At 46.2% G+C, this 10,079-nt stretch overlaps 2 protein-coding genes across 2 annotated transcripts; both read left to right on the top strand.

Annotated features, from left to right (window-relative positions):
• Positions 1-524, top strand: MONOS_7757 (histone H3). Its single transcript, XM_067878106.1, has one exon. The coding sequence runs from the start codon at positions 29-31 to the stop codon at positions 437-439; it is 411 nt and encodes a 136-aa protein (XP_067719949.1). The 5' UTR covers positions 1-28; the 3' UTR covers positions 440-524.
• Positions 525-707: 183 nt separating this feature from the next.
• On the top strand, positions 708-10,073 carry MONOS_7756 (putative cilia- and flagella-associated protein 43). The gene is made up of 4 exons (XM_067878105.1): positions 708-771; positions 821-1,068; positions 1,125-9,541; positions 9,655-10,073. Exons 1-4 carry the CDS (start codon positions 746-748, stop codon positions 9,937-9,939), a joined length of 8,976 nt encoding a protein of 2,991 aa, XP_067719948.1. The 5' UTR covers positions 708-745; the 3' UTR covers positions 9,940-10,073.
• The last annotated feature ends 6 nt before the right edge of the window (positions 10,074-10,079 follow it).

The raw sequence follows: 10,079 nt of genomic DNA, 5'->3' as shown, positions 1-10,079 counted from the left end.
ATCTTTATCAAACAAATAATAATTTAAAATGGTTAGAACAAAGCAAGTTTCTCGTAAGCAAATTGGTGTAAAAGCTCCACGCAAACAGCTCGCTTCAAAAGCAGCACGTAAAACAGCAGCTGCAGCTGGTGGTGTGAAGAAGCCCCATCGTTTCCGTCCAGGTACCGTGGCACTTCGTGAAATCAGAAAGTATCAGAAGAGCACTGAACTTTTGATTAGAAAGCTCCCATTCCAACGTCTTGTTCGTGAAATCGCACAAGAATACAAAACTGATTTGAGATTCCAAAGCTCAGCAGTTGCAGCTCTTCAGGAAGCATGCGAAGCTTATCTCGTTGGATTGTTTGAAGATACCAACTTGTGCGCAATTCATGCAAAGCGTGTTACAATCATGCCAAAAGATATGCAACTTGCAAGAAGAATCAGAGCTGAACGTGCATAATTCTGACATTTCAAGTTATCATATTTTTGTTTTTTATAGTGTTTTTAAACACAATAAAACAGATTGTTTTAAAGTTAGAGTGTTATTTGAAAATTGAGAAAAAGTTGTTAATTATCATTTAAAAAATTAGAAATACCAGATAAAAATAAACTTGGGTTGTTTTAATATTTGAAAAAAAAGTTTCTGAAAAATTATGCTTTTTTGAGTGAGAGTATTGGCATCATCATTAATCATCAACAAATATTCTTTGAGAAACATATATTGGTATCATTTGATCAACCGTTTTGAATTATTATTTGCTCAATCATGGCTTCGTTTCCCACGAAATTGAGGTATGAGTAGACTTTTTTAACTTTACATTTAATAAACTTTCGTATATAGCTTTTCACTTGGGAGTACAACCCCGCCAAAGCTGTTTGAGAACAAACTTGCTTATTTAAGCGGTACATCTGTATGCCTTTCAAATCTGAAGGAAGGCTCAATGTCTCATATTTGGGGTCTTTCATACGGAATCAGTTGCTTTGCAGTTTCTCAATCCTCATTTCACATTGCATTTGCTTCGAGAGATTCAACTCCATCGATTTCCATCTTAAAATCTCCTGAAATGGAATTGATTCAAGTTCTTCCTGGTTTGTTATTTTGGTGATAATCAATATTAATTATTTTTAAACAAAATTTATTAAAGGCTATCCTCTCGTTCCATTTGAAATTTTGGCATTTTCTCGCGATGGACGTTTTCTCGCTTCATTATCGTCTCTGCCTGAGGCAAAGCTTACGATATGGGATTGGAATCGTGATGGAGAGCCTCATCTTTGTAACTATTATCTGAATAGAGAAAAACAACCTCAAGATATTTGTTTAAATCCTTTATATGTACAAAGAAAAGACAAGCAGTCATTTGGAGCAACAGGAAGAGGACAGCTCGGAACGACAAAGCGTTCAGGGTTAACGCTTCCTTCTGCAATTTCTCAATCAAAAGGACAAGATTCAAAAAACGGAGTCGATATGCTGGAGATGTCGCTTAATCCACCTCAATGGCACACAGTTATTTTCAACCCTGAAAATAGATATGAAATTTGTGTGTTATCCCATCGATATGTGTTTGTGATGTCGATGGTACCTCACGAACTCACATGCCTCCTCACACCTGGGCTGTACCGCATTCCTGATGAAATGGGTGATGCTCTATGTTGTGTGTGGCTTCCACAGTCCCAGGGTATTCTGATTGGCACCTCAAAGGGACAGATATTTCGTTTTGATGCAGAAGAGTTGCATTTTCGAGGAAAATCATCGTTAGATGCAGATCAAGCACAAACAAGATATGATGCTGATAGACAGCTTTCCGGAAGCCCTTTGGAAAAGGAAACATTTACTGAGGAGACGCGAATCCCATCTGGTTCTCCGATATCTTCACTTGCACTCACCAAGCACGGCTTATTTGCTGGCTGTTTGGACGGGCAGCTGCTGTATCTCAGTTGCCCTTTTCTGCACTTGCGTCACTCGTTTCGTCTGGAGAGTCTTCCATCATTTTCTGCCTCATCTTCATCGTTTGCTTCTTCACCTTCCTTTTCTGCATCATCCAGCAACCACACTTCCTTCGGTGCTGCCACTTCAATTTCTGCTCTTTCACCACATCAGCCTTCTCTTACACTTATGCCCAATTCATCATCTTCTTCATCGTCCTCTTCTTCTTCTTCTTCAACAGATTCGGATCACTCTCTTTCTTACCTCCCGTTCTGTGCAACATCCATTCTCTCTCTCGACACTGATGCCCGAATGCAGCTGCTTCTTGTGAATTCTGCGTCTGGAGCCTCGTTTCTTGCAGCGCTGGAAGACATCGAAGAACTCGAAGAGCGGCGCATCTGGCGGCTGCTGATGAGAGAGCAGATGGCAGAAATGGAGCTGGACGGGCGAAGAGAAAGCGGATACAGCAGCGAATGGAAGGAGAGGACAGTCGACGATGCAACACTCAACAGAAACGGAGAAGATGGAGTCGATGGTTATAAAGGCGAAGAAAGATTGGCCAGAGCATCGTCTCAGATTGGAGGAGATGAGAGTGGAAGAGGAAACAATGCCATCAGAAGAAACAAATACCGTCTTGTTTCTTGGGAGGAGCTGGGAAGGGCGATGCGCAGGGGAAGAGGAAGAGGAGGTGCTCTGAATGAAAAAGGAGAAGAAAATGCAGAAGATGAGAATGAGTTAGAAATGGATGATGGAGAAAGAGAGGAGGTTACAACAGTCGGCCCAGATGACCTGTTGAAGTCATATTCGTTCTTCGATGATAATGATGATGCTGATGAAGATGAAAGTGGAGAGCGAAATCAGAAAGATATTTCCAAAAGGAGAAATAAAGCAAGAAATTCAGATGATTTGCTCAATAATAACGAAAGAAATTCATCCAAAGGCAAATTCTTGCAACATCTTCGAGCAATCGACCGTATGCAGCTGAGGTATGTGCGTGTGATGGACCGCCACATCGGAGCTGTTTCAGCTGTTGAGTGGCTGTCACCGACGATGTTTGCGACAGTCGGTGGGGAAGATGCCACACTTCGCATTTGGGAGCAGCACAATGCAGACAACGATGTGTCATTCGTTGAAGGCACACGCGAAATGTTAAACACGCTCGCACCACGAAGGCTGCTTCGACAACGTCTGAAGGAGATGGAAAAGAGCTTTGCGACTGCTGAGCAGTTGGATGCGGCAGAACTGAATGAAACTCAAAGAAATGTACTTTCAAACATCATTAGGCGCAAAAACGGGCAAGTTGCACGAAATGAGGAATATTCTGATGAAGATCCTTCTTCTGCACCTCCTCAGCCACTGGGAAATGAAGACGATTTCTCATCAAACAAAGGAAATGAACGAAATAACGATGAATTTGCAGAATCTGATTCGAATGAAAGCGAAGATAAAGAAGCTCTTTCAGAATTGATTCTGATGTCATCGCAGATGGATCTTGACTGGTTTGATGCAGTTGGCGTTCCGTTCCATCTGACCACTGACCCAACACTCGACTCCACACGCGACAGAAGAGAAGGGGATGAATTGTCTTCACCAATTGTGCAGATCATCCAGTCAGACTCGATGAACAGCGGAGGAGGTGAAGGCGAGGAAGGAGCAGGAGGCAACAGAGAATCAGGAAGTGGTGCGAATGGGAACAATGAAGGAATGAGGGACGAAGGCGATGGTGCCAGCAGGATGGGGGGAGGGTATGAAGATGAGATGGGCGGAGCTGGCGGAGAAGGAGACAATGACGAATACGGAGCTGATTTGAATGACCCTTCAAACGTGCTGCAGACTGGAAGGTCGACGCGCTCTCGCCCTGGAATTGACGGAGGAGCAGTCGATGCAGCTGATGGAGATGGAGCAGGAAGGGGAAATACAGGGAGAGGATCACAAGGAGGAGAAGGGTCAGGAAAGAAAGGTCCGCACGCAAAGAGAAGGCGCATCCATCAAAGACCCACAAAACAGCCTGCACCTCGCACAGCATGCCATGGCGTGAGGATGGTTGCAATGATAAGGCTGGGTGTATCAGCACAGGCAATGTCGTTCTGTAGTGGTGCTGGGCTTCTTGTTGTGGGGACAGATTGTGGAACGGTGAGGATATACGATGCAAGAGACTTCTGTGCGCTGGAAGATGGGAAAGAAGGGAGTGCAACTCCAGGAACACCAATGGGCAACCAGCCAGGAAGCTCAAGAACGCCTCTTCAGCAGCAGATGCAGAGGAACCAGTCGTTCTCTTCACAACACTCACAGTCTCTGGCAAAGCTGACTCCTGCAGAATCTCAAGAACCTGCGAGTAATGAAAAGAAAGTTCTGAAAAACGAAGAGAAAGGACTGCGTCTTCTTCACCGTGTTCGACTGTTCACATCTGCAGTTGTATGTCTCAGATACCATCCATATGGCCAATACATCGGAGTTACCGGCGATGATTCCCGTCTCTTCATTTTGGACGGTCGGCCAGCACGCAACTTCTCTCTCTTTGGCTATGTGACGCTGCAGCACCCAGCACTTTCTCTTTCATGGGCAACAAACGGCACCCGCTCTGAAGCTCTGGTCGGGTTGTCAAATGGAGATGTACTCCGAATCACCCCACCTCCACTCGACACAACAAGCGAAGAGAACGAAATTCCATCATTTTTGATCAAAAAGTCTGCTGTGCATCTCGAATATCCCGCAGACTCACTCGCTGCGCTGCCTCTTCCTGTGCCACCGACCATTCCACAGGCAGCACCTGGGCGAAGAGCAGGGACAGGCGCATCAGCAGCAGCAGCAGCACAAGCACTTCAGAAAGCCTCGCTCAATCATCAGGCTGTGTATCTCTCGTCTCTAAATGAGCACTCGCTGTTTGCACTCACTCGAGACAGGATTGCCCGGCTGTATTGTCTGCCGCTGGAGATGGAGGAGAGCGAGTCCACAGACGAAGCCTCGTTCTTTGCGTGTTCGGGCGCCTGTGGAGGGATGGAGAAGAACGGAACAGTCGACTCACTAGTTGTTTCGCCAGACGGAAAGCTGCTTGCAGCTGTCTGCAGAGATGGCTGCTTGGCACTTCATTCAGTTCAGATGCTTGGCTCACAGATGCAGCAGGCTTCACTCGCTGCTGGTGGTGACATACCAGGAATAGGAGGAGGAATGGGTATCCCTCAAGTGCATCCTCTGTTTCTGCACAGATCTCACGATCCATTCCGCGGGGGAGGTGCTTGCATCAGATTCTCTCCCACTTCCACCCACGCCATCTCCACTGGACACGATGGGTGTGCATTCGGATGGGAGGTGCCGGTGCTTCCTTCTCCTGAGCTTGTGCCAATCATGGGGCATCAGCCACACCTCACACAGACATTCAAACAAGGAGGCGCTTTTGGAGCGCAGACAACGGCTGGAGGAAGCGGACAAACAACATCATTGAATGGAATAGTCACTCCGAACGAGCACTTTACAAGAGCAGAAGTGGCAGCGTCTGCGATTATGAAGGAGGTTCCAAGGAGAATCGAGTTTATTCAAAAGCAGAGAGAAGAGATGAGGAATGAGTTGAGAGAAAGAAGAGAAAGGGAAAGAAGAGAAAGAAGGTTTGCTGGAGAAGAAATGGATGAAGAAGGAGAAGAAAGAGACAGAAAGAACAGCACTGGACGGATGGACGAACTGTCGACTCCAATTTCGAGGCACAGAAGAAGAGAAGCCTCAGACGAAAGAGACAGTCCAATGGAAGATGGAGCAATGTCACGTCGTGCGGGAACAGCACATCTGATGCCGAGTGGAGATGCAGATGAGATCCTCACACCAGACGATGAAGAGCCGCTGTTCTTTGAAGCGAAGCAGCGCAAACAGGAGGAAGATGAAATACGGCAGTATGTGTCAGTCAACGAGCAGCTGAAGGAGCAGATGAAGAGAATAAGACAAGCACTTTCAGATCTCATTGCTCGCAACAAGAACGCGCCTGAAGCAGAAAGGTTGGATCGATTGGAGGTTGTGATTGACACAGAGCTAAGGGAAAAGCTGAAGAAGGACAGCGAAAGGCAGGCAAGAGAAGTGACTGCTGAGGTGAGGAAAGAGGAGCTGATGAGTTCAATTCGAACACTACGAATTAAAGCGCTGTGTTGGGACACGATGGAAGTGCAGGGATCAGCGCTGGTTGCATTCAACACAGTTGACAATGCAGCAGAAGAGAACAATGAACAAGATGCTCAGCTGGGAGCAACAGTGCAAATGGACCAGACATTGTTGTCACAGCATCCAAGTTCTCCTTTGGCTCAATTATCTCCTCAGCAACAACGCCAGCAATCTTCAAATTCCGCTGCGCTTGTTCTCACTTCTTCTGCATCTTCTTATTTGCCTTCCTCAAAACTGCCCAAATTGCGAGTGTACAATTTCGCTCTTCCAAAGCAGTCACCACAAACTCTGAGGAAGTTGGATATCATCCGAAGAATGCGAAGAATGGAGCTTCTTTCATTCCACAGGCAGCCACGAGACACGCTCTTCCGCACTTTGGTGGAGAAGAGACAGCCGGCTGCTGTCACAGCGATGCTCAGCGCATCATCCTCTTCAGCAGACAGCTCAGGTGCTGTACAGCTTTCACTTCAGAACGGAGAATATTCGCTCACATCGCACGCTCTTCCTGTTGAGCACTCGATTAAAATCAAGTTGGGCTTGTCGCAAAATGCATATCGTAATGCAGACAACATCCTGAACATTACTGGAAGCAAAAGTGGCAGCGAGAGAGGGAGAAGCGGAGATGGTGACAACACAGCAGCTGGAGAAGGATCGGAATCGAACAATATTTCCAATCTTTTGAACATTGCACTTCCTGGGAGTTCTACTTCTTCATCATCAGCCTCTGCTTCAAATGCCTCAGCCGGAGCATCTGCTTCGGGTTCTGCTACTCAGAATCCCGCGCTTGTTCCGACAGGCGCAGATGAACAGAGTGACTTGTCTGGAGATGTGCTGATGGATGTGCAGAAGCTGTCGCAACATGACACTCTGCTGTTGTATCATCCCCTGCAACTTGTGTCTGTGCAGAGGAAGCTCACACAGATGGCACTTTTGGCATCGATCACAAGGCAGCTGCGAAGTGAATTCAACGAGAAATTTGAGCAGATGCGGAAGGAGAAAGAGAGCACAATAGAAAAAGTGTCGAGGTTGCAGAAGCAAATTGATGATATCAGAGAACAGCTGGAGGCGTCTGACAAGGCAGGCAATGGGCCAGATGCAGAAGAAGAAGAGGAAGATGAAGATGAAACGCAGGGCAATGAGAACGGTGGAGATGGCTCTTCTCAAATGGCTGGATCTCCTTTGGGATCACAAGGTGCTCAAGGCAATCAATCACAACTTGGCTCAGATGGCAAGCGAATGACGAAAGCGCAAGCAGCAGCCGAAGCAAGAAAGAAGATTAACTTTGCACCGTTTCTTCATCTGCATCCGCTGGAAAAGCCAGAAATGGTGTGGAGTGTGACATACGGTGAGGTAATTGAAGAATTGGAGCAAAGAGCTGCAAAAGCTTCACTTTCATCTGGGCAGACAGGTTCTTCCTCTTCTGCCTCTCAAAAGGACGGAGCAAAGAACTCATTTTTACCTTCAGCTTCTTTGCTTGCTGCGACGTTAGGTGCCTCTTCTTCATCGACTGCTTCTGGTGGTTCAGAAGGCTGGAACACATCACAGGCACCACTCGATCCAGAATCAGCTAAAAGAGCACTGATGGACATGATGGATGGGACATTACAGGCGAAGAGTGAGGAGTCTCTGCTGACGATGCAGATTGTGAGGGAGCCCTGGATGGACACTGTTCCACCAGAAAAGTACACAGACGAGCAGAAGGCAGCAATGGCAGAGTATCTGAAGAAGAAAGAGACTGTTGCGAAGTTCAGAAAGTCGAAGGAGAATGAGCTGGAGCTGCTGGCGGAGACTGCTCGTGAATCTCTTCGTTTGTTTGACGAGAAACTGGAAGAGCTGCTTTTGGAGCGCATAGAAGTGTCCAAGCGGTGCTTTGAGAACGAGATGTGGATCACAAAGCTATCTGAATCAATACTTGCACAGGAAGGGCAGTTGAGAGAAGATAAACAGCTGAGGATGAAACATGCACAATTGTCATTAGAGAAGAAAGAGAGGAAGGCGATGCAGCAGCAAACAGAACGGCACATCGATGTCATCAAACAGGAGACAGCGCACATCAAAGAAAGAGTGAAGCAAGTTGATGCAGAGACGAAGGCGATGCTCGAAAGAGAAGTGCGAAGATTCTTCGGAGACAAGCAATCGCGTGCAGAAGCGCTGAGTGTGGCGATGAATGCATACAGAGGCAAGCTGCACGGGGCAGGTGGAGCTGATTCAGCAATTGATGAGATGAATGGAATGAATGGGATGAGGACAGGAGGAAGAGAAGATAGAGACGATACATTGAGTGTCAAAGCATGGGCTGTGCATCAGCTTGCGAGTGAAGGAGGGCTTCCAACAATTCTTGACAGCGAAGGAAGGTTTGTGGATGGAAGAGAAGGAGAGGAAGAAGAGGAAGCAGCAAAAGGAAGAGAAGCGTGGAAGAAAGACGAAACAATTGATGGAAGAAATGCAGGGGAAAGTGAAGAAGAAAACGAAGAGGAGAATGAGGAAGAAGAAGGAAAACAAGAAATGTACGACGAAAATGGCAATTTTGTGGGAAGAGAAGGAGAGAAAAGGATCAAAAAGAGAAGAACCGGTGGAAGAGGAAAAGCAGATGCCTCGAGGGAAGAGAGAGAGAAATGGAGGCAGCAAAGAGAAGAGCTCAGAAAATACCTACGCGAAATCCGCTCTGACGAAAAATGGCTTCGGGAGGTGTTTGGAGAGCATGCGGCGATGTATCTTTCTGTTATTCGGTCGAATTTAGACCCGTTTCTGGCACATGATGCGTTTGTGGCGTGGCAGCGGGCGAAGACGCAGGCGGTGCCGCTGGAACCAGAAGTGGATGGGGCAGGGGTTCTCCCAGCAGACGACGAGCAGCTGTGGCGGACGATTAACGAAGCGAGGCAGCAGCGAATCAAACTGGAAGAGGAAATTACGCAGCTTCAGCAGCACATGAATGAGCTTGTGTCGCACAAACAGTATCTGACTGACCGCATCAGCGCCATCGAGGCAGAGATGGGCGAAGTGAAGAGAGCTCAGCAGCGCTGTGCAGAGAAGACGAAGTACACAGACATCGATCTTGTGCTCATTCTGCGTCTGTTGCAAGGGCAGGTTGAAGCACCTCCTCAGCCCTGCATCACATCCTATGCAGATGCTCTTCTTGTTCATAGAGATGAAATCTTAGCACTAAATGGAAGATTGAGACAGCAAGCACAGCACTCACTGCAGCTGCTGAAACACGCAGGCACGCTGCTGAAGTCGATCAAGTGGAGAGAGTGGGAGATTCAGGCAGCGACGATGGCGATTGTGGACGAGGCAAACACGATATCAGAGTTCCACATAATGCGGGTGACGAAAGAATTGCAGGACATTGTGAGGACAGGAGATGACAGTAGGCACAAAAGAGAGGAGGAGCAGCTGAAAAAGAAGAGAGAGTATCTCAAGGACTCTGCTTCAAAGAAGATCGACGAGCTGTGGAGACAGCAGAAGAAACTGGAGGCGCAAATCAAAGCCAAACAGGTTTCAATTTTTATATTTCTTTAAAAATAAACATTTAACAATTGTTTAATGTTTGATTATTATTACTATTTATTTTGTTAATCGATCTGTTAATATTCATTTATTTATTTCAGCTTGAAAATGCACAGCTTGATGATCGCATTCGTGAAGCATCAGTTTCTGTTTCACAGAGAAGACGTGTCTATGAAATACAAGCATCAAGAGTGGCACAAGACGATCATCGTGGGTCAGAGATTAGAATGAAAGAGATTATGTCAGAGGGAAATATGAAGTTGAAAATAAAAGAACAGAACGAAGTGATATCAAAATTGCGCGCTGAAGTTGATCGATTAATGAAAAAGACCTTTTCATCGTTTGAGAATATCAGGCAACCAATGGGAAACGTTGATGAAAGATAGCTAATTGTTCAATCACTTCACAATTCTCATAACATTTCCACATCTTCCTTTCGTAAACTATTTTTTATAATCATTTCTTCTGTTTTTGTTTGTTTTGCTTTTATTATTTGAAAATAAAATTCTTTCAGTAATAATTTTTG

Source organism: Monocercomonoides exilis (assembly GCF_001643675.1).
Source record: "Monocercomonoides exilis strain PA203 chromosome Unknown scaffold57-524287, whole genome shotgun sequence".
In the NCBI taxonomy this organism is placed as follows: domain Eukaryota; phylum Preaxostyla; order Oxymonadida; family Polymastigidae; genus Monocercomonoides; species Monocercomonoides exilis.
Note: the sequence above shows the minus strand (reverse complement) of the source record. Positions and strands in the feature narration are given on the sequence as shown.

Excerpts from the sequence above, each read along its gene's own strand:
- MONOS_7757 (XM_067878106.1), top strand. The coding sequence starts at position 29 with ATGGTTAGAACAAAGCAAGTTTCTCGTAAGCAAATTGGTGTAAAAGCT.
- MONOS_7756 (XM_067878105.1), top strand. The coding sequence starts at position 746 with ATGGCTTCGTTTCCCACGAAATTGAG. Across the intron at positions 772-820 it reads TCGTTTCCCACGAAATTGAG|CTTTTCACTTGGGAGTACAA; the intron begins GTATGAGTAGAC and ends TTTCGTATATAG. Across the intron at positions 9,542-9,654 it reads CGCAAATCAAAGCCAAACAG|CTTGAAAATGCACAGCTTGA; the intron begins GTTTCAATTTTT and ends TATTTATTTCAG.